Below are 27994 nucleotides of genomic sequence, written 5' to 3'. Positions count from 1 at the left end.
AAAAGATTTATTTTGAAAAACCGGAAGTGCGCTGTGTACCTTAACAATGATTCTCGCAGCAGCCGACACGCACACACGTGGATAATGGAGCTCAGAAAAGCAGGATTTTAACCAGAACTTTACATCCAGGTAAATACACCTTGGTTCTCTTTAATTAAACCACTGTAGAGAGATAAGGAAGCCTCGTGGATCTGCTCACGTGGACGATGTGTTAGCGTCGCTCTTGGCATCTTAAAGGGAACGTCACCCCTAACTGAGTTGAAAATATGCCGCTTTTAAGAGTATTTCCTGTCCAGTGAAGGCAGTTTGTTAATAAAACTAGTAATTAGTAGCTCATACGTTTCATTATAATCTAGCTGTTCATTCGGCTTATACATTATTGGCAGAGAAAGACAATATTCCTAAAAAAAAAAAAGACCACTGATAATGAAGCCTCGTGTATCTGTTAGCTGTGCGCCTGACAACTTAAAGAGAACGTAACGCCGAACTGAGTTGAAAATATGCCGCTTTTAAGAGTATTTCCTTTCCAGCGAAGGCAGTTTGTTAGTAAAACTAGTAATTAGTAGTTCATACGTTTCCTTACAATCTAGCTGTTCATTCGGTTTACAAATGATTGGCAGAGAAAGACAATATTCCTAAAAGAAAAGTTCCCTTTTTAAAGGAGTTGACACCGCATGCTGCGGGTAAACAACTTTAGCGAGCCTATGAAAACAAGCTAATAACACATGAAAATGATATGCGTCACTACTGTGTTTAAGTTCTCCCGAATCCGAGTGTAGCTTCTACCGATACCAAACGCCACCCTGTGTTTACACATGCTACTAAGCTAGGAAGTCACAAAATGCAGTTGTTGTTTCTTTTCAATGGAGTTTGGTCTACAAGTCCTTGTTCTACGAGAGACCTGCACCTTCATAAACAGTGACACGTTAAATGTCCGGTAAGATTTAGGCTACCAACAGTAATAGCTTCAAATAAAGACACCTAATGTGTTTAAACTTAGTTCAGGAATTTGAAGTTAATGTATATAAGACCCAGTATCGATCATTAGCACTACTAGTTAGCCAACCAGCCAGCCCTGATGCAGACCTCGCGTGCAGTAGCTGTAATTTGTAGTCCTTTCTGTGCTAATAAAGTAGCTTTATTGGACGTAGTATTGTTTATATTCAGACTTTACGCAGGGTACGTTTGTTTACCAGTCTATCCTCCTAACTTAACTTACTTAAACATATATTCCACTGAACCTATGCTAAGAAACTGCCAACATTCACCCAGGTGTGTGTGTGTGTGTGTGTGTGTGTGTGTGTGTGTGTGTGTGTGTGTGTGTGTGTGTGTGTGTGTGTGTGTGTGTGTGTGTGTGTGTGTGTGTGTATCAGGCTGACATTTCTACATAACATAGTAGGCTACTATCATAACACTTTCCTTGTTTTCTCTGCGTCCTCCAGATCCACAAGAACACACACACACACACACACACACACACACACACACACACACACAGAGAGACACACACACGTCCTCCTGAACCACAGTAACCGAGATGAAGGGGAAGAAGAAGAAGCAGCCGCGGCGGCCGGAGCTGGCGGCCGTCTCAGAGAAGAAGAAGAAGAAGAGCGTGGCGGCGAGCAGCAGTGACGACGAAGACTCCGACGTGGAGAGGAACTTCACCCTGCTCACAGAGAGAGGAAGAGGAGCGCTGGAGGGAGAGGAAGACCTCAGCCGTGATGACGAGCAGGAAGTGAAAGAAGGAGAAGATGGGTCTGCTGAGGGGGAGGGAGAAGAAGAAGAAGAAGAAGAAGAAGAAGAAGAAGAAGAAGAAGAGGAGGACAGAGAGGGGGAGGATGGAGAGGAAGAGGTGGATGGAGAGAGTGAAACCTCTGAGGATGAGGAGGGTGATGGTGGTGATGAAGAGCCAGAGGAGGCTGGAGGGAGCGGGGAGATCCAGACGACAGACGACATTAAAACAGGTGAGTTAAAGCTACACAGGGCCCTTTTTTAAAGGTCCTATGGCATTAAAATGTCACTTTATGAGGGTTTTTAATATACATTCCCCCCCCCCAGCCTGCCTATGGTCCCCCAGTGGCTAGAAATGGTGATAGGTGTAAACTGAGCCCTGGGTATTGTTAGAATATATTTGTGAGAGTAAGAGTAACAGGTTTGTAGAGTTCATGATGCTGACCTTGTTTCCCAGGGTTATGAGAGGCCATCTGGTTTTACAGTGATTTAACATTATAAAGGGAGTCTGAGGTTATTGCCTGAGGGGAAAAAAAAAGGTCTTTTCTGATCGGGGGGGGGGCGAGACAACAATGGTCAGTATTTTGCAAGTGCGTGATTTGTGACATAGAGTATGAAGATGACCTGGCTCTGAGGAAACTCCTTAGTTTGTAAAGGAGATTAAAAACATACAGGTGTTCGGATCCAACAATAGTGACTTGTCTCTGTTGAGCTGAGACTGAGAGAGCTCAGGGTCATGTTTTCATACGGTGTGTGTTACATATATCGTTAGCCGGCTGGAGCCAGAAGATCGGGACTACGTCCAGCTGATAACAGCGCCACGGATGGAGCAGAGAAAATGAATAAAAAGTGAAGGTTCCTGGTTAGCCGGCATCAGATGCTCGGGGATCTCTGTCTGTTTGCTAGGTTTTAGCGATAGGCTGTTTTGTCTTGAAGTAATCTGATCCTTGTGCACAAGTTTATTGTATTATTGCAATATCATCCATTAGAGCTTGTTATTAACTTTAACTGGACAAAGCTGGAGTCTTATTTTGAATCCTGAGTCTAGCTCTCTGATCTAACCGTAAAACGAACACTATTCAGTGACCAGAGAATTGGAGTCAGATTAAGTCTGGTCTTCTTAGGGCCGGACCGGTCATCGGTCACATTTTAGAATAAAATCCTACAGTATCCTGCTCTGCCTTTTGAGAAAATGAAAGCTCAGATGGGCCAATCAGGAATCTGCTCCTTATGAGGTCATAAGGAGCACTAAGGTCTATATAAAAGAGACTTCAGATACAGTATTAGGGGACCACTAAGGCCTATATAAAAGAGACTTCAGATACAGTATTAGGGGACCACTAAGGCCTATATAAAAGAGACTTCAGATACAGTATTAGGGGACCACTAAGGTCTATATAAAAGAGACTTCAGATACAGTAAGGGGACCACTAAGGTCTATATAAAAGAGACTTCAGATACAGTATTAGGGGACCACTAAGGTCTATATAAAAGAGACTTCAGATACAGTATTAGGGGACCACTAAGGTCTATATAAAAGAGACTTCAGATACAGTATTAGGGACCACTAAGGTCTATATAAAAGAGACTTCAGATACAGTATTAGGGGACCACTAAGGTCTATATAAAAGAGACTTCAGATACAGTATTAGGGGACCACTAAGGTCTATATAAAAGAGACTTCAGATACAGTATTAGGGACCACTAAGGTCTATATAAAAGAGACTTCAGATACAGTATTAGGGGACCACTAAGGTCTATATAAAAGAGACTTCACATACAGTATTAGGGGACCACTAAGGTCTATATAAAAGAGACTTCAGATACAGTATTAGGGGACCACTAAGGTCTATATAAAAGAGACTTCAGATACAGTATTAGGGGACCACTAAGGTCTATATAAAAGAGACTTCAGATACAGTATTAGGGAATCACTAAGGTCTATATAAAAGCATCAAAGAGCACCATGAATGAGGAAAAAGATCCCAAAATGTAAAAAAAATAACTGACATTTAGTAACAAAAGCACGTCAATAATCTCTCCATGTCTGGCCCTCGGTGGGATGCTCTTTTTCCAGTGTGGCCCGTGTGCCGGACGGATGGTTCAAAAGGGATGTAGGCCTATTTACGGTGTTTTTTTTGTACCTACTCGCCTTTTTTTTTGGTTTTCCGTTCTGATAAAAGGTCCCTGGTACCTGCCAACAGGAACTTTATTTAGTACCACAGGCTTCAATATGTTTTGGGAAAAAAACCTGGAAAAGTTATGGAATTTGAAAAAATGCAAATTCCAGGCCTGGAAAGGTTTTGGAAAACATAAAAAGACCCAGAAAGTTTTGGAAAAGTCATGGAATTGTTTTTAACGCCATATAATAATATGTGATTGATAAATGTATTTTGACGTGGTCTTAACCTCAGCGTTGTATTTGGGGCGAGATATTAAGAATCCCACTATGGTCCACAGACATTATCATTCATTTATAGTTAAAGCTCTGAGGGTCAACTCTAACACTGATTAGTATTCTCATTGGAGAATGTCGACTGACATTTTCAGGAACACATAGTCATGGAAAGAAAATTCCGGAAGAAATTTTGACAAGTGTGCCTACTACTTGGTGCACATCCGAATAACGCCACACACACACACACACACACACACACACACACACACACACACACACACACACACACACACACGCGACGCACACACAGTGTTCAGAGGTGTGTTTTGGGCGTAACATGCAATCAACCAATCAGAGATCATCTCCCATTCCCTTTAAAAGCCAGGCGCGTTTGGACCTTGGAGCATTGCTGTTATGATGGAGGATTTACACCCTAATATATTTATTTGTAATCTTGTGTGTGTGTGTGTGTGTGTGTGTGTGTGTGTGTGTGTGTGTGTGTGTGTGTGTGTCTATCTCTGTGTGTGTGTGTGTGTGTGTGTGTGTGTGTGTGTGTGTGTGTGTGTGTGTGTGTGTGTGTGTGTGTGTGTGTGTGTGTGTGTGTGTGTGTGTGTGTGTGTGTGTGTGTGTGTGTGTGTGTGTGTGTGTGTGTGTGTGTGTGTGTGTGTGTGTGTGTGTGTGTGTATATCTCTCGTGTCTGTGTGTGTGTGTGTGTGTGTGTGTGTGTGTGTGTGTGTGTGTGTGTGTGTGTGTGTATATATATCTCGTGTGTTTGTCTGTGTGTATCTCTCGTGTCTGTGTGTGTGTGTCTCTGTGTGTGTATATCTCTCGTGTGTGTGTATATCTCTCGTGTGTGCGTGTGTGTGTATATCTCTCGTGTGTGCGTGTGTGTGCGTATGTGTGTGTGTGTCAGAGCTCTCCAACATGTCCTTTGAGGACATCATGAAGCTGCAGAACACAGTGGGGACCAAAGTCTACAACCAGGTTGCCTACGGCAACAACCAGAGAGGAGGGACCACCGGCAGGAAGAGACGCCTCAACAAGAACAGGTCAACACACACACACACACACACACACACACACACACACACACACACACACACACACACACACACACACACACACAGACAGAGACACACACACACACACACACACACACACACACACACACAGACACACACACACATCGGCTCCGATTCTGCCTAAAACGCTGGTATCGGTATCGGGAAGTACTGGAGTTTATGCACCAATCCGATACCACGTAATAAAGCCCTGAAGAAAATCTACATTAAAGTAGTTTATTTATGTTCTTCTTCCGTTATAACTGACCGTCAAACTGGAGAATAAAAGAAAGTTCTGGGGCATTCATTATTTGTGTTTGTTCATGTTTCACAAAGAGTTTAACCTGAGCCAGACAGCAAAGATAGAAATCATATCACATCCATACAGAGATAGTAGTATACAGCTGTTATAACATAATAAAATATACGACACACTGGTATCTGCTCGGTACTCGGTATCGGCCGATACGCAACTTCAGGTATCGGTATCGGGAAGCAAAAAATGATATCGTACCATCTTGCTCCAGGGCTCCCTTGTAAAAGAGATTTGACTATCTCAATGGGACATCACCTGGTAGAATAAAGGATAAATAAAATAAATCTCTATATGAAGGGCTATCATGATTGCATCGTCCGTCGACCTATTCGCTCTATAGGCAAACTGGTGTGGATCTAGAGTCGATGGGAGACTAGTTTTGATGTGGTTTAATACTAGCCTCTCAAAGCATTTCATAACTATCGGTGTGAGTGCCACCGGTCTATAGGTGGGTATCCCGTGAGTGGGTATCACACATTAAAGACGGCGCCATCTTTTTAGGACCACCCGGGGACCGGAAGTAAACAGTAAATATATAATAATAATAATAATAAACCTTTATTTATCCAGGTAAGTTAAATATGCCTTCTATCTGCTGTGCCGTGGGCGGTGATAACAGCAAGTCAAAAAAATTGGGACATACGTTTTATAATATTCCTAAAAATACTGAAAGGAGACATAAATGGTTAGCTGCCATTAAAAGGGATCAGTGGACTCCCACAGAACACTCCAGACTGTGCAATGAACACTTTATTTCGGGTAAGTTAACTCCTTAACTGACGTTAGCTAGCTAGCTATGTTAGCAACCCTACCATAAGATAAGTTGACATGTCACACAACAATGTTGATGATGACAGTGATTCACAAAGTAAAATCAGTCACAATTATTGCCTCTCTGCTCATCAATGTTGCATTATTTTGATTTTCGGTCAAGTAACGTTGCTTATTTCTAGAGCTAAAGTTACAGGGAGGCTACGCCAGGCACGTAACTGAAGTAACTGATGTGTTCGTTCGCGTTGCGTCTGCTGTAACCTTCTGCTATGATCGGTGAACTGGCTACGCCAGATGTGATGGCCGCGCTTACGTTAAAAAATAAATAAAATAAACTAGTTTTGTGAAACTATTATTTTATCAGAGAGATGAGCGATTTTCGTCTGAGTAACGTTAGCAGAACCCGTTTCTTTGGGGTTAGCGTTTGCCATTTTCCCTGGAATCATAGACGGTAATATTAACAACACAAAAGCCACGACAAAAAGGTGACGTCATCGATACCCACGTATAGTCATTCAGACTGCGGGAGGAGGGGGGGCTTTTTTGGGATCTGAATGATGACGGATGTCTTCAGGCAGGGCGAGGGACAGATTGAAGATGTTGGTGAACACAGCGGTAAGCTGCTCAGCACATCCTTTTAAGCACTTTTCCAGAAACACCGTCTGGTCCGGCAGCCTTCTTTGGGTTCACTGAGCCGAGCACCCGCCTCACATCACACTCCTGCACTGTGAGTGGGTAGGTGCTGGAAGCAGGTGGAGACAGGACACCTGATGTTGTGTTTTTGACCTCGAAGCGAGCAAAGAAACGTTTAGTTCCTCTGCTAGCGAGGCATTTGTGTTGGAAAGCGTGGAGTTGCTAGCCTCGTGAGACCATCCTGATCTCGCAGGTCAGTCTGGCATCTTGAGGCAGAGAAAATTTGGAGCCATTAGCCAAACGACCGGGCCAATCAGCGTTGGTTTTGAGGTGGGTTAGGTGGTGATAGACCGATGGATTATCCAATCAGCTAACCAGTATTATCAGACAGCGGTCCGTGAACCTGAAATGGTGTCTTTTATTCCTAAATTCTCGTTACACAAATGACAAATATCCTTTACCGACATGTTGCTAGCATGCTGAGCTAACGAGCTATGCTTTGCCTGCAGCAGCAGGGGCGGGCTTGTGGTTGTATTTTCATACGCTTCGTGGATCTGATTGGTTGATTTGGCCCGTCTATCACCAACATAGGTGATAGACAGATGGTTCATCCAATCAGCTAACCAGTATTTCGCCCCTTCCCAAAAGTTCTCCAACGGAAAGTTCCCAGATGTATATGCCGAGCAAATGCGAAGCAATCCATCTGGTGGAGTCAGGTTAGGGAGGAGCTTTCCTTGTAATTAGTCATGTTCTTTATTCCCTGCCATGCCCGGCTTGGCTCGTTGTCTGTGAAGTGGTCTTCTATTCGTCTTTCGTAGTCCTGTTTAGCCTCCCTAATCGCCCTTTTCAGGTCGGCTCTAGCTGAGCTGTACCTGGCTGTATCCCCGGACCTATGTGCCGCAGATGATGCTGTGATGATGATGCTGTGATGATGATGCTGTGGTGAGAGAGAGCTGATTGTGATGTATGATCTCAACACGTGTGTGTGTGTGTGTGTGTGTGTGTGTGTGTGTGTGTGTGTGTGTGTGTGTGTGTGTGTGTGTGTGTGTGTGTGTGTGTGTGTGTGTGTGTGTGTGTGTGTGTGTGTGTGTGTGTGTGTGTGTGTGTGTGTTTTCAGGCCCATGGAGATTTCAGCCAAGAGACCAGCTCCATTCCTTCGTCAGGTCGTCTCTGTCAAGAAACCGGTGAGTGAAGAAGGCAGCCGGCACATTCCACCGAGCAACCCCAATATATACATCTATCTATCTATCTATCTATCTATCTATCTATCTATCTATCTATCTCTACCTACCTATCTATCTACCTATCTATCTCTATCTACCTATATATCTACCTATCTATCTACCTATCTATCTATCTCTATCTATCTATCTCTACCTATCTATCTACCTATCTATCTCTATCTACCTATCTATCTCTATCTACCTATCTATCTATCTATCTATCTATCTATCTATCTATCGCTATCTACCTATCTATCTATCTATCTATCGCTATCTACCTATCTACCTATCTATCTATCTATCTATCTATCTATCGCTACCTACCTATCTATCTATCTATCTATCTATCTATCTATCTATCTATCTATCTACCTATCTATCGCTACCTCCCTATCTCTACCTATCTCTACCTATCTATCTATCTATCTATCTATCTATCTATCTATCTATCTATCTATCTATCGCTACCTCCCTATCTCTACCTACCTATCTACCTACCTATCTATCTATCTATCTATCTATCTACTGAATCTGCACTGTTGAAGGTTTTTAATGACATCTATCTGACAACAGATGTTGGAGATTCCATGATTTTAATGCTATTAGATCTTAGCTCTGCCATGATATTCTTTTGTCTAGACTCGAGCTTGATGTTGGTCTAAAGCAGGGGTCACCAACCTTTTTGAAACTGAGAGCTACTTCATGGGTATTGAGTCATACGAAGGGCTACCAGTTTGATACACTCTTCTGAAACAACAAATTTGCTCAGTTTGCCTTTAGTTATACATTATTAATAATGATTAATAATACTCATCTATGTGAAGACACTGGTTCATGATTTCTCACAATAATTAAACAATGACAATAAGGTGGGAAACAGATATCAATATTCAGCACTTTAATCTCAGTAATTGCTACATTTTCAGATGATCACTTGCATCACTACATTTCATAGGAAAAATGTCCCATTTTCACTAGCCAGTGACAAAACCTTTTAACAAATCATTAACTATGTTGCACTGTTTCAAAACGTTATCAATTTTGTAATGTTAGAAAAATCAACTTACATATTTTAAAATACATTTTGTCACATTTTGAACTAATGACCAAATCTGCAGCATTTTTAACAAAATTATAACTGTTACACGTCATGAACAAACTTTTAAATTGAACACAATTCTTCAATATTGTAATTCAACTTCGTCATGGCACTGCCATGTTGCCACTGACAACATCTGGTATGTGTTTCTTTGGTAGTGGGAAGACTTCACCAGTGTATTGTAATCTGGTGTGTAACTTGACACTGCAACTGTGAGTGAGTCTTTCAGATGTGCATCAGTGAGGCGTGTTCTGTGTTTGTTCTTGATGAAGTTCGTGTCAGAAAACGCTGATTCACAGAGATAGGTTGAACCAAACAGGCTAGCAACCTTCATAGCTGCTGTGCATACTCCACTGTACTTCTCTGTGTCAACAAGGCACCAAAAGTTTGGTGCAGCCTGGTAGGCTTTGAGGTGGAGGTCATTTTGCAATGTTATGATTTCAATCTCCACCTGTCCAGCATCCAAGTTGAACGTTGGACTTAGTTGCTCAGCAAAGCATGTTGTGTCCACATTCATGAAAGGATTGGAAATGAACGACACACATGGCTGAAGCTGATGAAGGTCACAAAACCTATTCTCAAGCTCTTGCCCAAGTCTGTTTATGACTTCACAGTACTTTTCTGCAACTTTGTCTAATGTCTCAGATGCAGAAGCATTGTCTTTCAGCACCGACTGCACAGAGGGAAAGTGCAGCACCTTTTTTCTCTGTAAATCCACAATGTTCATCTTGGCTTTAAATGCATTTAAAGCACTTATCATATCAACAACAGTCTTACCTTTGCCTTGCAGCTTGCAGTTCAAGTCGTTTAGTTTCCCAGTAATGTCCGTCAAAAATGCAAGGTCAAGTGTCCACTCTGTGTCCGATAGCAGTGAGACGTCTTCGCCTTTGGACTGCTTGAACTCTTTGATTTCACCCAAAAGTGACAAAAAACGAAGTAAAACTCGTCCTCTGCTGAGCCATCGGATTTCTGTGTGTAGCAGCAGGTCACGATATTCAGCTGACATCTCCTCCAACAGCACCTGGAAAATCCTGTGCTGTTTTGCTTTGGAGCGGATGTTGTTTATGATTTTGACAACGGGAGTCATCACATGCTCAAAGCCGATCACTTTTGCACATAACGCCTGCTGGTGAATGATGCAGTGGTAATGCAGAAATATTGGGAAGTCTGGGTCACTTTTACAGTGAGCGATGAAACCTGTATGTCGGCCGATCATAGCAGGAGCCCCGTCTGTAGTCACCGCTACCAGCTTTTCCAATGGTACCTTTTTCTGCACGAAAAACTCCTTCACCGTGTTATAAATGTCAACTCCCCTCGTAGTTGTCTTTAAGGGCAGTAGTGTCAGGAGTTCTTCTCTTGTGGAGAAATCCTCAAACACCATCCGGATAAAAACTAACCGCTGCGCTGTACTGCTGCTGTCCACGGACTCGTCACACTGGATGCTAAACCAGCGGCACTTCGCCAGATCCCGGTCCAGCTGATCGGCCAAGTTACCAGACATAGCTGACACTCGCCTAACTATCGTAGATGCACCCAGTTGGACGTCGGAGAGAGTGGAGATTAGATCGGTTCCATTTTTCTCGTCTTTAAGTACAGTGTTAGCAATTATCATCATTGCTTCTTTGACAACTTCTCCGTCTGAAAATGCCTTCTTCTTCTTGATCAGAAAATGTGTAGCTCTCAACAAGGCTTCGGTTACTTTTTGTGACTTTTTCGCCGGCCTCGTGAAAAAAAGACTGTTGCTTACCCAAAGCTGCCTTTAGCTCACGGGCTTTTTCTGTCCGTAGTGCACTTCCCAGTGGGTAGTTAGCATGGTAGCTTTTGTGACACGTAGTGAAGTGTCTCTCCACATTGTGCCGCTTTGCCGTCGCCACAGTAGCCCCGCAAATGAGACACACGCAGGTTTCTTTCACAGAAGTAAAAAAGAATTCCTCCTCCCATTCGTTGTGAAAGTGATAAGTTTTCTTCCTTTTTTCTGCCATGTTTTTGGGGCAAGAAACTGAATTCCGCTACCATCTTTGCTGCGCCCGCGAGCTTACTCTCCACGAACATTGGTTTTGTCACGCGCACAATACTGACCTTTGAACTACAGTAGGTCAGAGTTCACCTAAACTTATCTAAACTCATGTATAATGAACATATTTTTAAGATATTGTCATTTTTAAATATATATAAATGCAAGTGTGATTTAAAAAAAAGAATAGCAACAGAATACAATACAATTAAATTTCAGACGCAACTCACTAGTGAGTTGTGCTATTTTTAGAACAGGCATGCAGGCGACTCATGTGGTCCTTGGGGGCGACCTGGTGCCCGCGGGCACCGTGTTGGTGACCCCTGGTCTAAAGGGAACCGTTTTGAATTGGTTCAGTTCATACTTGACTGATCGAAGATTTTCTGTTAGTTTTGGCTCTACTACATCCTCTGCTGCTCCTCTTCGCTGGGGGGTCCCTCAGGGCTCAATTTTGGCTCCTATACGCTCTTTTCATTTTATTTGCTCCCTTTGGGATCCATATTTAAAAAATATAATGTGTCGTTTCACTGTTATGCAGATGACATTCAGATTTATGTTCCCATTAAACGGGTAGGAAAAAATTCACCTGAGCATCTGTCGGCTTGTCTAGACGAAATAAAGAAGTGGATGTCTACTAACTTCTTACAATTAAATGAAAATAAAACGGAACTTATACTTTTTGGTCCTCCGAAAAGTAGCCTAAATCATATCCCTGAAGCGTTTACACTCTCTATACCCATAAATACTTGTGTGAAAAATCTTGGTGTTTCAATAGATAGTTCTTTGAAATTGGATAAACAAATTAACTCTGTTGTCAGTTCGTGTTTCTTTCATTTACGTATGCTGACTAAAGTTAAGCCGTTTTTTTGTCCTCAAGCTTTTGAATGGGTGATACATGCATTTTTATCATCCCGACTGGACTACTGTAATGCTTTATATTACGGAATAAATTCTACAACTTTAACACGTCTTCAATTAGTCCAAAATGCGGCAGCAAGACTTTTAAAAGGCATTCGTAAATACGAACACATCACTCCAATTTTAGCTTCTCTTCACTGGTTGCCGGTTCGTTTTAGGGTCGATTTTTAAAATTCTTTTATTTGTTTATAAGTGTCTTAACAATCAAGCTCCCCTCTATTTATCGGAGCTTCTAGAGCAACACACTCCTTCCAGGGATCTTAGGTCAGGGACACAGAAACTTTTATCCATACCATACCTTTGCCATTGCTGGCCTGACACTATGGAATAGCTTGCCCTTTCATATTCGCTCTGCTGCTGACTTGTCAGTTTTCAAGTCACTCTTGAAAACACACTTCTATTCAATTGCTTTTAATAGTGTTTAATTTGTTCTTAAATTTTTCTTGTTTTGTCTGTCGTGTGATATTCTATTGCTCTGTAAAGCACATTGGTCAGCTTGTCTGTATAAATAGTGCTGTATAAATAAACTTTGACTTGACTTGACTACCTATCTACCTATCTCTATCTATCTACCTACCTATCTACCTATCTACCTATCTCTATCTATCTATCTATCTATCTATCTATCTATCTACCTATCTACCCACCTATCTCTATCTATCTACCTATCTACCTATCTACCTATCTCTATCTATCTATCTATCTATCTACCTATCTACCTATCTACCTATCTACCTATCTACCTATCTATCTATCTATCTATCTATCTATCTATCTACCTACCTATCTACCTATCTATCTATCTATCTATCTACCCACCTATCTCTACCTATCTATCTATTTACCTATCTACCCACCTATCTATCTATCTGTCTGTCTTTCAAATAAATACATGCATACCTACCTGTCTGTGTCGGTGTGTTCCAGACGCTGAGAGATCCTCGGTTCGACGACCTGTCCGGAGAATACAAACCGGAGATCTTTGAGAGCACGTACAAGTTCATCACCGACCTCCGAGGCCGAGAGAAGGAGGTGAGGGAGAGGGCTGTAAGGGCAGCTGGGGGGTAGGGGCTGCTGGGGGGTAGGGGCTGTTGTTTGGGTCCCTAACCCAACGTCTTGCTTGTGTGTGTTGTGCTTGTGTGTGTTGTGTGCTTGTGTGTGTGTGTGTGTGTGTGTGTGTGTGTGTGTGTGTGTGTAGATTGTCCAGAAACAGCTGAAGAGGACCAAGAAGGACAACAAGAAGAAGGAGAAACTGCAGCTCCTTCTGAAGAGGATGGTGAGACTGACACACACACACACACACACATACACACACACACACACACACACCGCAAAGTCCAACTCAAGTGTGTTTGCTAGTTCAAGACCGACCCAGTTGTCAGTTTCCCATCCAGCGCTCACGTCGTTTACGTCTTACAGGGAGGTGTGTTCAGGTGCATTCTGGGCGTGCTGGTCTTACAGGGAGGTGTGTTCAGGTGCATTCTGGGCGTGCTGGTCTTACAAGGAGGTGTGTTTAGGTGCATTCTGGGCGTGCTGGTCTTACAGGGAGGTGTGTTCAGGTGCATTCTGGGAGTATTCCTATCTTGAGGCAGCGGGAAGTGATTGCACCATTGACCAACAAAAACCTGGTCTAAAGTCAATAACGCAGCATTTCATTGTTATTTTAACAGAGCATTAGTAAAATGCTCCTAGGCTCGTGCACAGCGCATGCACACTATGCTTGTTACACACACACACACACACACACACACACACTATGCTTGTTACACACACACACACACACACACACACTATGCTTGTTACACACACAGGGATGCACAGCAGGGTTTCCGCGGGTCATTAAAAAGCATGAAAAGTAATTAAAGGGGCTTCCGGTGAGGCACGAGGCAAGATGGCAGCACGGCACTGAGCTCCGGCTTGACATCCTTGTATCATCGGGTCTGTTATCCTTAGTACAGTCAGTAGAATTTATGTCCCGACATTTATCCGATCATAATCCACTTCTGTCTATTTTTAATAATGGGAAAATTAAGAATACGTTTTCTAGATGGAGGTTTAACACTTCCCTTTTTAAAAAATGAAGATTTCCTGACACAGCTTTGACCAAAGTTAGAGGAATTTATAAATTTCAATAGGGACAGTGTCTCAGATGTGACTGTGATTTGGGCCTCTATCAAGGGTTTCATACGGAATGATGCTGCTATGGTTTGGCTCTCACCTGCATAAAAGTAGATTGCAAAATATTTCCAAGTTAGAAGAGTGCATCAAGATCTTGGAAGGTGATCTGAAAAGAAAATACACCTCAACAAAAGAGAACCAGCTTAAAACAAGACAGGCAGAATTGAATGACTTATTGAGACGCGGAATATATGATCCATATAACCAAACACAAATATTATGCGGAGGGCAGCAGTCCAAGTCATTTGTTAGCGCTAACCCTAAAGCAGCAGGAGGCAAGAAGAACTATACCAGCGATTAGATGTTCTAGACGGGGTGTTGTGTCCTCAACGGAAGAAATCAATGAGACTTTTAAAGATTTCTTTAAACACCTGTATACAGGTGGCCCAACCCCTTCCGAAACAGAGTTCTCTAACTTTTTTAATGGATTGGACCTCCCTACATTGTCAGCAGAAGACACAGATGCTTTAGACTCCGCAATTACATTGGAGGAGTTACTTAAAGCAGTTAAAGCCACAAATAAAGGCAAAACGCCAGGTATTGACGGCATACCAGTTGAGGTTTACTTTGCATTCTGGGATATTCTTGGACCAATATGGCTGGATACGCTGAATTACGCAGTTGAACAGGGGGGCTTTCATAGGGATTTAAATACGGCCTTGATTACGGTTATTCCTAAACCTGGTAAGGACCCTTTACAATGTGCCAGTCACCGCCCAATATCCCCTTGATAAATGCTGATCTCAAGATATTCTCCAAAGTTCTGACCAGTAGACTTGAAAAAGTTATAGGGAAAATAATTAGCCCAGACCAGACAGGTTTTATGAAGGGACGTTTGGCCTCCGATAATCTTCGCCGGCTATTATTGCTATATATGGCTATTGGGTCTGGTCTCTGATCCATATTGTTCATTCTGCCCCCACGGAACCACTGGCTCCTTTATGCATGTTATGTGGGAATGCCCAGGGTTATCTGGTCTGTGGAGGGAGGTGATTGGTGTTATTGCCGATTTAACAGGTGTCCAGTTCCCAATGGATCCTGCGGTGCATCTCTTAAATGATGATTCCCGTCTTGGTCTTCCAGAGAAAACTCGTAAAGTTTGGCTAGCAGGTTTAACTGCAGCCAAGAAGATAGTAGTTCAGCGTTGGAAATCTCATGATATCTCTAGGGTTCACTGGCTCCGGTCGTTTTTGGATATCTCTTACCTAGAATTGTCGTCAGCAAGAATAAATGATGCTCAGCCGCATACAATTTTGATATGGGAGAAGTTGATATCTGATTTGAAAGGTCTTTTGTTGAGATAAGAATGTCTGTGTTTGTATTAACAACCTGGTGGAGGGTGGAGGGGAGGGGGTTTGACTTTAAAATGTGTTAGAAATTTGAGGTGTGTGTATGTACTTTCTTATGTTAATAAAAAAATTAATAACAAAAAAAAAAGAAATTAAATAGATTTTGTGAAAATTCAGGCATGAACTGGCATGAACTTCGATGTTCAAAGGAATTAAAAATTATGTAAAGTTGATGGAATAAAAACATTGTTTTTCACGATTTATTTTGATTATATAAACATCTAAATCTCATTTTGATCGGAAGTATAGCGTAATGCAGGGTTTGACATTAACTTTTTGAGGCACTTGTCCTTCGGACAAGTACATTTACGTTTCACTTGTCCATGAACAAAAGTCACTTGTCCGGGTAAAGATTCATCATTTTATAATTTTTTTTGTGTTTAGCTAATGCAGAATTTGAAGAAACCATTGAAAGCATCCAAACTCTATCAACATTAATACAATTCAGTTTAAACAGTAGAAACAAATGTGTCCCAAGAATAGATTTCCCCTTCAACAAGAAAAAAGGATCTCCAGACTCATAATACAAAGTAATACTTTGCACGCCGGTGTGCAGAAGTTAATATATTGAGATTCTAAGTGAATATTTGCTTTGAGATTCTTAGTCAATATTCTGAGTTACTAAGTCAATATATTACGATACTAAGCCAATATATTGAGATTAAGTCAATATTTTATAGTTTCTCATTACTTTGATATTCTTTGTTTATATTCTGAGATACTGAGTCAATATATTGAGATACTAATTCAATATTTTGACCAGAGGTAGTGGTGACTTGAACTTATACTATATCTAAAATAATTTTGTAGACAATGGATTTTGCCACTAAATGTTGGTGTCAACCTGTTTTTTTTTTTTTCTTTCTACAATTTCACTTAACAAGGGATCCTTTAAAACGGTGTAGCTACTTTACAGTTGATTATTACCTGATATTTAATCCGCTACAAACGAGTAGCGGAGCAGCTAGTAACGTTACGAGGCAGAGAGCCAGCCGTAAAGAGTCAAATTAACTTCATGCTTCATCCGCACAAAGCACACTTCTATCGCCACGAGTGACAGCTTTATTCGGCTCGTTTTCTGTGAACGATGTGGGGACGTGGTAACGTTAAAGCGTAGCTAGTTAGCATGCTAACGTTAGCTAACTAACACCGGCTGCCTGGCTTGCTGGTTCCGTGGTGCTTTCATGCTGTATCTCTTACAGAGAAGGAGCTGAACAGTGGGCTGGGTCTAACGTCAGTGGGCTGGGTCTAACGTCAGCAGTCCGCTCTCCCACTGCTGCTGGGTCTAACGTTAGTTAATGTATTTGTTTCAAATCGGTAAAGTAAAATCTGTAACATAAACGGAATGAGTGGCACATAATAACGTATATAATGCTTCATCCACACAAAGCACATTGCTATCGCCACGAGTGACATCTGTTTTCAGCTTGTTTTCTGTGAACGATGTGGCGAGGAGGTAACGTTAAGGTGGAGTTAGCAAGCTAACACCGGCTAGCTCGCCGTGCTTTCATGCTGCTTCGCTTCCGGAGAATGCGCTGAACAGCGTGCTGGGTCTAACGCTAGCGGCCCGCCGACCCGCTGCCCGGGATTGTGGGGTAAAATATGTATTTGTTTCAATTCTGTAACATTGACGAAATGAGTGGCATTTTGATTTGTTTGAGTTTTAACTTGTCCAGTTGGGCAAGTACATTTCTCTTCCTCTTGACCTACAAAAAATCAACTTGTCCCGGACAAGCGGACAAGCCTTAATGTCGACCCCTGGCGTAATGGTTCACAGGCGGAACCTTTTTAATTGGCTGTTTTTTTACGGCTGGTGCACGAAATCGTGACACCGGATGCTAGTAATGCAACATGCGGTGAGTCTACTGCTACTGTCTATGGTGTGAGTGAGTGTACGCTGTGGCGAAAGACCGGAGGAAATATCAAATGATGGAAAAATGCAAGTTTCAGCAGATGTGGCCGGAGGATGAACTATTCAGAACCTGGTTAAAGCCCAGCGATGGTAAAGCCGGAGAGGCAAAAACAACTTCAGACTTTGCACAATTGGCGTCAGTGCGGTGAAATCACAAATGCAGTCCGAGAGTCACAAGTCGGCCTTTAAAGGCAGGCGGCAGTTAACTGTTTCGAATTTTTTTGCCGTGACCAGCAATTATCCATCCATCCATCTTCGTCCGCTTATCCGGTGTCGGGTCGCGGGGGGAGCAGCTCCAGCAGGGGACCCCAAACTTCCCTTTCCCGAGCAACATTAACCAGCTCCGACTGGGGATCCGAGGCGTTCCCAGGCCAGGTTGGAGATATAATCCCTCCACCTAGTCCTGGGTCTTCCCGAGGCCTCCTCCCAGCTGGACGTGCCTGGAACACCTCCCTAGGGAGGCGCCCAGGGGCATCCTTACCAGATGCCCGAACCACCTCAACTGGCTCCTTTCGACGCAAGGAGCAGCGGCTCTCCGAGCTCCTCACGGATGACTGAGCTTCTCACCCTATCTCTAAGGGAGACGCCAGCCACCCTCCTGAGGAAACCCATTTCAGCCGCTTGTACCCTGGATCTCGTTCTTTCGGTCATGACCCAGCCTTCATGACCATAGGTGAGGGTAGGAACGAAAACTGACCGGTAGATCGAGAGCTTTGCCTTCTGGCTCAGCTCTCTTTTCGTCACAACGGTGCGATAGATTGAATGCAATACCGCACCCGCTGCGCCCGATTCTCCGACCAATCTCCCGCTCCATTGTCCCCTCACTCGCGAACACAACCCCAAGGTACTTGAACTCCTTCACTTGGGGTAAGGACTCATTCCCTACCTGGAGAAGGCATTCCATCGGTTTCCTGCTGAGAACCATGGCCTCAGATTTAGAGGTGCTGATCCTCATCCCAACCGCTTCACACTCGGTTGCGAACCGATCCAGTGAGTGCTGAAGGTCGCAGGCCGATGATGCCATCAGGACCACATCATCTGCAAAGAGCAGCGATGAGATCCCCAGCCCACCAAACTGCAACCCCTCCCCACCCCGACTACGCCTCGATATCCTGTCCATAAATACTACAAACAGGATTGGTGACAAAGCGCAGCCCTGGGCGGAGGCCAACCCTCACCTGAAACGAGTCCGACTTACTACCGAGAACCCGGACACAGCTCTCGCTTTGGTTGTACAGAGATTGGATGGCCCTGAGAAGAGACCCCCTCACCCCATACTCCCGCAGCACCTCCCACAGTATCTCCCGGGGACCCGGTCATACGCCTTCTCCAAATCCACAAAACACATGTAGACCGGTTGGGCATACTCCCAGGCTCCCTCCAGGATCCTTGCGAGAGTGAAGAGCTGGTCCGTTGTTCCACGACCAGGACGGAATCCGCATTGTTCCTCCTCAACCCGAGGTTTGACTATTGGCGAACCCTCCTTTCCAGCACCTTGGAGTAGACTTTACCAGGGAGGCTGAGAAGTGTGATACCCCTATAATTGGCACACACCCTCTGGTCCCCCTTTTTTAAAAAGGGGAACCCCCACCCCAGTCTGCCACTCCTTTGGCACCGTCCCAGACTTCACGCAATGTTGAAAAGGCGTGTCAACCAGGACAGCCCCTCCACACCCAGAGCCTTGAGCATTTCTGGACGGATCTCATCAATCCCGGGGCTTTGCCACTGTGTAGTTTGACTACATCAGTGACTTCCGCCTGGGAAATCGGCGACAATCCCCATTATCCTCCAGCTCTGCCTCTAACATAGAGGGCGTATTAGTCGGATTCAGGAGTTCCTCAAAGTGCTCCTTCCACCGCCCTATTACCTCCTCAGTTGAGGTCAACAGTGTCCCATCCTTACTGTACACAGCTTGGATGGTTCCCCTTCCCCTCCTGAGGTGGCGAACAGTTTTCCAGAAGCACTTTGGTGCCGACCGAAAGTCCTTCTCCATGTCTTCTCCAAACTTCTCCCACACCCGCTGCTTTGCCTCTTTCACGGCAGAGGCTGCAGCCCCTCGGGCCCTTCGGTACCCTGCAACTGCCTCCGGAGTCCTCCGGGATAACATATCCCGGAAAGACTCCTTCTTCAGTCGGACGGCTTCCCTGACCACGGTGTCCACCACGGTGTTCGTGGGTTACCGCCCCTTGAGGCACCTAAGACCCTAAGACCACAGCTCCTCGCTGCAGCTTCAGCAATGGAAACTTTGAACATTGTCCACTCGGGTTCAATGCCCCCAGCCTCCACAGGGATGCACGAAAAGCTCCGCCCGGAGGTGTGAGTTGAAAGTCTGTTGGACAGGGGCCTCCTCCAGACGTTCCCAATTTACCCGCACTACACGTTTGGGCTTACCAGGTCTGTCCAGAGTCTTCCCCACCCTCTGACCCAACTCACCACCAGATGGTGATCGGTTGACAGCTCTGCCCCTCTCTTCACCCCGAAAGTGTCCAAAACATACGGCCTCAGATCAGATGAAACGATTATGAAATCGATCATTGACCTCGGCCTAGGGTGCTCTGGTACCAGGTACACTTATGAGCATCCCTATGTTCGAACATGGTGTTCGTTATAGACAATCCATGACTAGCACAGAAGTCCAACAACAAACAACCACTCTGGTTTAGATCAGGGAGGCCGTTCCTCCCAATCACGCCTCTCCAGGTGTCTCCATCATTGCCCACGTGTGCGTTGAAGTCCCCCAGCAGAACAATGGAGTCCCCACTGGAGCCCCATGCAGGACTCCAGTCAAGGTCTCCAAGAAGGCCGAATACTCCGAACTCCTGTTTGGTGCATATGCACAAACAACAGTCAGAGTTTTCCCCCCCACAACCCGCAGGCGTAGGGAGGCGACCCTCTCCCCACGGGGTAAACTCCAACACAGCGCGCAGCAGCCGGGGCTTGTGAGTATCCCCACACCCGCCCGGCGCCTCACACCCTGGGCAACTCCGGAGAAGAAAAGAGTCCAACCCCTATCCAGGAGTATGGTTCCAGAACCAAGACTGTGCGTAGAGGTAAGCCCCACCAGATCTAACCGGTAGCGCTCCACCTCCCGCACCAGTTCGGCTCCTTCCCCACAGAGAGGTGACGTTCCACGTCCCCAGAGCCAGCGTCTGCTGCCCGGGTCTGGTCCGTCGAGGCCCCTGACCTTCACTGCCACCCATGTGGCATCGCACCCGACCCCAACGGTTCCTCCCACAGGTGGTGGGCCCATGGGATGGAGAGGGAGTTGCCACGTAGCTTGTTCGGGCTGTGCCCGGCCGGGCTCCGTGGCAAACCCGGCCACCAGGCGCTCGCCGACGAGCCCACCATCTGGGCCTGGCTCCAGACGGGGGCCCCGGGCTTCCTCCGGGCAGGGTCACTCCATCTCTGCTTAGCTTTTTCATTGGGGTTTTTGACCAGCAATTAGTTAAAATTTAAAAAAAAATAATCTTAAATAAAAAGCCTATAAAATAAGAGGCCAATCCAAAAGGAGTCAGCAGCTTGCATGGAGCAAGGATCAAATTTGAACTATATTGATATATGCCATATGGTCTAATTCCATTTCTCATTTAAAAATATATCGATATATTTTTTATATCGATATATCACCCAGCCCTACGTTGACTTTAAGACATCAGCAAATATTGTATATATGTCGTTGGTAGGGCTGGGCGATATGGAGAAAATCAGACATCACGATATTATTGACCAAATACCTCGATATCGATATTACGGCGATATTCTAGGACAGTTGGTGTTTTAACAAAATATCTTTACACTTAGATTTTTGATAAATAATCATCAGTAATGTGGATATAATGACTAAGTGGGTAAAGGTAAATAATAGAACAGCTAGAACAGTCTGATAAGTTCAGAAAATGACATCACTTCACTGTAATGCAGCCTTTAAAAACAGGAAAAGACACTTATGTCATATTACGAAATTACAATATCCAAAATCTAAGACAATATCTAGTCTCATCTCACGATATCGATATAATATCGATATATTGCCCAGCTCTACCAGCAACACATCTTCTGCTGTTGAGACAGAGTTGGAGCAAAAAGGAAAGGAACTAAGACAGAGGCACTAATGGCTCCCCATGGGTGGATTTTCTTCACCTGGATCCTCAGTGTGTGTGTGTGTGGGTGGATGTGTGTGTGTGTGTGTGTGTGTGTGTGTGTGTGTGTGTGTGTGTGTGTGTGTGTGTGTGTGTGTGATGGGGGTGATGGGTGTGATGGGGAGGACAGAGGTTATTCCCCCTTAGAAACCAAAGTCTGGCTACACCCTGTTTCAGTACCAGCTTTCAGTTCAGATGGCGGTGCTTACTTGAAGTTAGTCTAACTTTTGGGACTGGTTGACATGATTTTGGCGACTTTGCCTCCTGCCGTAAGCAGTATAGGTTCATTACTTTTAATTATCGGTGCATGTTGTTTTGAGATCCGCGGGGCAGAGACGCGAGCTGCTCAGTGAACAGTGTTTAAATATTTGTATTTCTGTTGTGTTCTTATTTTGTGAAGCACTTTGTGTTGCGTTTAAGGACTGTAAACCGTCTTGTGAGCCTTCTGACAGTTAAATTTGGATTTTCAAATATTAAAAATTGGCATTGTCAAAATGCTTACAATTTGTGTGTTAAAGTATCTGCAGTTGGACATGGGCATGAAATTAGTTTAAAGTGGCATGAAAAAGGGCATGAAATGAGATTTGCTGAAACCTGCAGAAACCCTGCACAGGGACACACACACACACACACACACACACACACACACATGCAGAAGATTACAAATAAATATATTAGGGTGTAAATCCTCCATCATAACAGCAATGCTCCAAGGTCCAAACGCGCCTGGCTTTTAAAGGGAATGGGAGCTGATCTCTGATTGGTTGATGAATGGGAGATGATCTCTGATTGGTTGATTGCATGTTGCGCCCAAAACACACCTCTGATTAATGAAGACACTAAGGACAACCCTTTAGGACCATGTTCCCTATTATTATTATTATTATTATTATTATTATTATTATTAATATTATGTGTTTATTTAACAGGGACCATACAAGCAAACATAGTTACAATACAAAGCCCGTAACAGATGCGCAGCATATAGAGTTTATAGCTAGTGCTAATTATCAACTCTTGTCCCTGGTTGGGCATTTCTAAGAACATTATAAAACAGATACACACACCTCTGATTAATGAAGACATTAAGGCAAGGCAAGGCAGCTTTATTTATATAGCACATTTCAGCAACAGGGCAATTCAAAGTGCTTTACATAAAACATTAAAGAGCAGTTAGAAAACAATTAAAAAAACAATAATAAACAAATTAAAAACATTAAAAGACAAGAATATAAATTGATAGTGCAGTATAAGAATAAAAGTTACAGTGCAGTATAAGAAATTAAAGTTAATAAAATAGATTATTTAAAGAAAAGCAACATCAAAAAGATAGGTCTTTAGCTTAGATTTAAAAGAACTGAGAGTTGCAGCAGACCTACAGGTTTCTGGGAGTTTGTTCCAGATATGTGGAGCATAAAAACTGAACACTGCTTCCCCCTGTTTAGTTCTGACTCTGGGGACAACAAGTAGACCTGTCCCAGACGACCTGAGAGGTCTGGGTGGGTCATAATGTAGTAACAGATCAGAAATGTATTTTGGCCCTAAACCGTTTAGTGATTTATAAACCACTAAGGACAACCCTTTAGGACCAGGCGCCCGGCACACAGAGCCTATTTTCTGCCGTCAAACTAGCAACAGTGGATTTGGACACTTTGGTATTTGCATGCTTAACGTTTATTTTTTAATGTGTTGTAACTGTGACTTGTCTGTGCAGGAGAACCAGGAGCGAGCCAGGCAGAGCCGTGAGCAGCAGCGAGAGAGAGAGCTGCACTTCAAGAGGCTGCAGAGAGAGCGAGCCAATCAGGGCGCACGGCCCTTCTTCCTCAAGGACTGTAAGGACGAGACCACGACAGCGTTTCTGTCTTTATTTTCAGCGCTGAGAGCCGGAATCAGAGATTTGATGTTGTTTTTGTTTCAGTTAGATCTGAAGAATGGATCAGTTCCTTCTCCCATGTTGTTCAGCTATTCTCTGTCTTTACATCACTTTGAGCTGAACAGATTTGGGTTGTTGGACCATTTGTTGTTGTTTGAGCTCTACTTTCTCTACTGAAAGATGACTTGGTCGCCACTTTCTTTGAGAGGCTGATTCTGAATCTTTTATCTTTTATTTTTTCCCCCAGCGGAGAAGAAGAAGCTGCAGCTGGCGGAGAAGTACCGGGAGCTGAAGAAGAGCGGCAAACTGGACAACTTCCTGAGCAAGAAGAGGAAGAGGAACGCCGGGAAGGACCGCAGGAAGCTGCCCCGACAGCCGCACAACGCCAACGCTCAGTAACACAACAACGCTCAGAGACACAACAACGCTCAGTAACACAACAACGCTCAGAGACACAACAACGCTCAGAGACACAACAACGCTCAGAGACACAACAACGCTCAGTAACACAACAACGCTCAGAGACACAACAACGCCAGAGACACAACAACGCCAGTAACACAACAACGCCAGAGACACAACAACGCCAGAGACACAACAACCAGAGCACAGAGACACAACAACGCCAGTAACACAACAACGCCAGTAACACAACAACGCCAGAGACACAACAACGCTAGAGACACAATAACGCCAGAGACACAACAACGCTAGAGACACAACAACGCTAGAGACACAACAACGCTAGAGACACAACAACGCCAGAGACACAACAACGCCAGAGACACAACAACGCCAGAGACACAATAACGCCAGAGACACAACGCCAGAGACACAACAACGCCAGAGACACAACAACGCTAGAGACACAATAACGCTAGAGACACAACAACGCTAGAGACACAACAACGCCAGAGACACAACAACGCTAGAGACACAATAACGCTAGAGACACAACAACGCTAGAGACACAACAACGCTAGAGACACAACAACGCTAGAGACACAACAACGCTAGAGACACAACAACGCTTAGAGACACAACAACGCTAGTGACACAACAACGCTAGTGACACAACAACGCCAGTGACACAACAACGCTAGTAACACAACAACGCTAGTAACACAACAACGCTAGAGACACAACAACGCCAGAGACACAACAACGCCAGAGACACAACAACGCCAGAGACACAACAACGCTAGAGACACAACAACGCTAGAGACACAACAACGCCAGAGAGACACAACAACGCTAGAGACACAACAACGCCAGAGACACAACAACGCTAGAGACACAACAACGCCAGTGACACAACAACGCCAGAGACACAACAACGCCAGTGACACAACAACGCCAGTGACACAACAACGCTAGAGACACAACAACGCCAGAGACACAACAACGCTAGAGACAACAACAACGCCAGAGACACAACAACGCAGAGAGACAACAACGCTCAGAGACACAACAACGCCAGAGACACAACAACGCCAGAGACACAATAACGCCAGAGACACAACAACGCTAGAGACAACAACGCCAGAGACACAGTAACACAACGCTTAGAGACACAACGCCAGTAACACAACAACGCCAGAAACACAACAACGCCAGAAACACAACAACGCCAGTAACACAACAACGCCAGAGACACAACAACGCCAGTAACACAACAACGCCAGAAACACAACAACGCTAGAAACACAACAACGCTAGTAACACAACAACGCCAGAGACACAACAACGCCAGTAACACAACAACGCCAGAGACACAACATAACGCCAGTAACACAACAACGCCAGAGACACAACAACGCCAGAGAAACAACGCCAGTAACACAACAACGCTAGAGACACAACAACGCCAGAGACACAACAATGCTCAGTAACACAACAACGCCAGAGACACAACAACGCCAGAGACACAACAACGCCAGTAACACAACAACGCCTAGAGACACAATAACGCTAGTAACACAACAACAGTAACACAAACGCTAGTAACACAACAACGCCAGAGACACAACAACGCCAGTAACACAACAACGCTAGTAACACAACAACGCCAGAGACACAACAACGCCAGTAACACAACAACGCCAGTAACACAACAACGCTAGAGACAACAACGCCAGTAACACAACAACGCCAGTAACACAACAACGCCAGAGACACAACAACGCCAGAGACACAACAACGCCAGTAAGACAACAACGCCAGTAACACAACAACGCTAGAGAGACACAACGCCAGAGACACAACGCCAGAGACACAATAACGCCAGAGACAACAACGCTAGTAACACAACAACATAACAACGCCAGAGACACAACAACGCCAGTAACACAACAACGCCAGAGACACAACGCCAGGGACACAACAACGCCAGTAACACAACAACGCTAGAGACACAACAACAGAGAGACACAACAACAACGCTAGAGACAACAACAGAGACACAACGCCAGAGACACAACAACGCTAGTAACACAACAACGCTAGAGACACAACGCCAGAGACACAACAACGCTAGAGACACAACAACTTAGTAACACAACAACGCTAGAGACACAACAACGCCAGAGACACAATAACGCTAGTAACACAACAACGCCAGAGACACAACAACGCCAGAGACACAATAACGCCAGAGACACAACGCCAGTAACACAACAACGCCAGAGACACAACAACGCTAGAGACACAACAACGCCAGAGACACAACGCTAGTAAGACAACAACGCCAGAGACAACGCCAGAGACACAACAACGCTAGTAACACAACAACGCCAGAGACACAATGCTCAGAGACACAATAACGCTAGTAACACAACAACGCCAGAGACACAACGCCAGAGACACAATAACGCTAGTAACACAACAACGCTAGAGACACAACGCCAGAGACACAACAACGCTAGTAACACAACAACGCCAGAGACACAACAGAGACACAACAACGCTAGTAACACAATAACGCTAGAGACACAACGCCAGAGACACAATAACGCCAGAGACACAACAACGCTAGAGTAACAACAAGAACACAACAAGAGACACAGCAACGCTAGAGACACAACAACGCTAGAGACACAACAACGCTAGAGACACAATAACGCTAGAGACACAATAACGCCAGAGACACAACAACGCTATAGACACAACAACGCTAGAGACACAACAACGCTAGTAACACAACAACGCCAGTAACACAACAACTAGAGACACAACAACGCCAGAGACACAACAACGCCAGTAACACAACAACGCCAGTGACACAACAACGCTAGTGACACAACAACGCCAGAGACACAACAACGCCAGAGACACAACAACGCCAGAGACACAACAACGCTAGAGACACAACAACGCTCAGAGACACAACAACGCTCAGAGACACAACAACGCTCAGAGACACAACAACGCTCAGAGACACAACAACGCTCAGTGACACAACAACGCTCAGAGACACAACAACGCTCAGTGACACAACAACGCTCAGAGACACAACAACGCTCAGAGACACAACAACGCTCAGAGACACAACAACGCTCAGAGACACAACAACGCTCAGTAACACAACAACGCTCAGAGACACAACGCTCAGAGACACAACAACGCTCAGAGACACAACAACGCTCAGAGACACAACAACGCTCAGTAACACAACAACGCTCAGAGACAACGGTCAGAGACACAACGCTCAGTAACACAACAACGCTCAGAGACACAACAACGCTCAGAGACACAACAACGCTCAGAGACACAACAACGCTCAGAGACACAACAACGCTCAGAGACACAACAACGCTCAGAGACACAACAACGCTCAGAGACACAACAACGCTCAGTAACACAACAACGCTCAGTAACACAACAACGCTCAGAGACACAACAACGCTCAGTAACACAACAACGCTCAGTAACACAACAACGCTCAGTAACACAACACTCAGAGACACAACGCTCAGTAACACAACAAGACCCAAGAGGGCAAAAATCCTTGATTATTCGGCACGTTTTCTTAAAAAATGCGATGGAATATGCAAGATATTAATGCAAAAACAAAACTTGCAATAACTGCAGTTTGGTAAAACAGCGATTTGGTTGGATGGTTGGGTGGGGGGAGGATGGGTCATACACAGGACTTTCACCCAGGACACGGGGTCCAACGGTGGGACGTTTCCTAATCCCAGCCGTAGCCGTAGCGATTGGTTGTTGTGTGTCTACGCTGTGACGTTGCAGACTGCCCAGGTAACACGCCACATGGCTTTATGTACAGATCACTGGAAACAGCTGCTGCTTGGCCTCAGAAACTCCATTCATGTTGAACTCCCTCTGTTGAACTGTTTGGTTTTATTTTTTAATATATAAAA

General features: G+C 44.5%; 1 protein-coding gene across 2 annotated transcripts; it reads left to right on the top strand.

The window, feature by feature from the left end:
* Positions 1–24067, top strand: rrp36 (ribosomal RNA processing 36). Of its 2 annotated transcripts, none has more exons than XM_028592574.1 (8): positions 1–129; positions 1443–1964; positions 5043–5178; positions 8028–8094; positions 13092–13196; positions 13363–13440; positions 23457–23574; positions 23863–24067. In XM_028592574.1, exons 2-8 carry the CDS (start codon positions 1538–1540, stop codon positions 24012–24014), a joined length of 1083 nt encoding a protein of 360 aa, XP_028448375.1. In that variant the 5' UTR covers positions 1–129; positions 1443–1537; the 3' UTR covers positions 24015–24067. The 2 variants fall into 2 exon arrangements, with proteins under 2 accessions (XP_028448375.1, XP_028448385.1); XM_028592584.1 differs by lacking the exon at positions 1–129 and adding an exon at positions 707–937.
* The last annotated feature ends 3927 nt before the right edge of the window (positions 24068–27994 follow it).

The sequence above is a fragment of the Perca flavescens genome, chromosome 2, assembly GCF_004354835.1.
Source record: "Perca flavescens isolate YP-PL-M2 chromosome 2, PFLA_1.0, whole genome shotgun sequence".
NCBI lineage: Eukaryota > Metazoa > Chordata > Actinopteri > Perciformes > Percidae > Perca > Perca flavescens.
This window is presented reverse-complemented; position numbering and strand designations above follow the sequence as displayed.

What these genes read in the sequence shown, in the direction of transcription:
- rrp36 (XM_028592574.1), top strand. Translation starts at nt 1,538, where the DNA reads ATGAAGGGGAAGAAGAAGAAGCAGCCGCGGCGGCCGGAGCTGGCGGCC. An exon ending in AGCTCCTTCTGAAGAGGATG is followed by an intron (nt 13,441 to 23,456) that starts GTGAGACTGACA and finishes TTGTCTGTGCAG; the next exon opens with GAGAACCAGGAGCGAGCCAG. An exon ending in GCCCTTCTTCCTCAAGGACT is followed by an intron (nt 23,575 to 23,862) that starts GTAAGGACGAGA and finishes TTTTTCCCCCAG; the next exon opens with CGGAGAAGAAGAAGCTGCAG.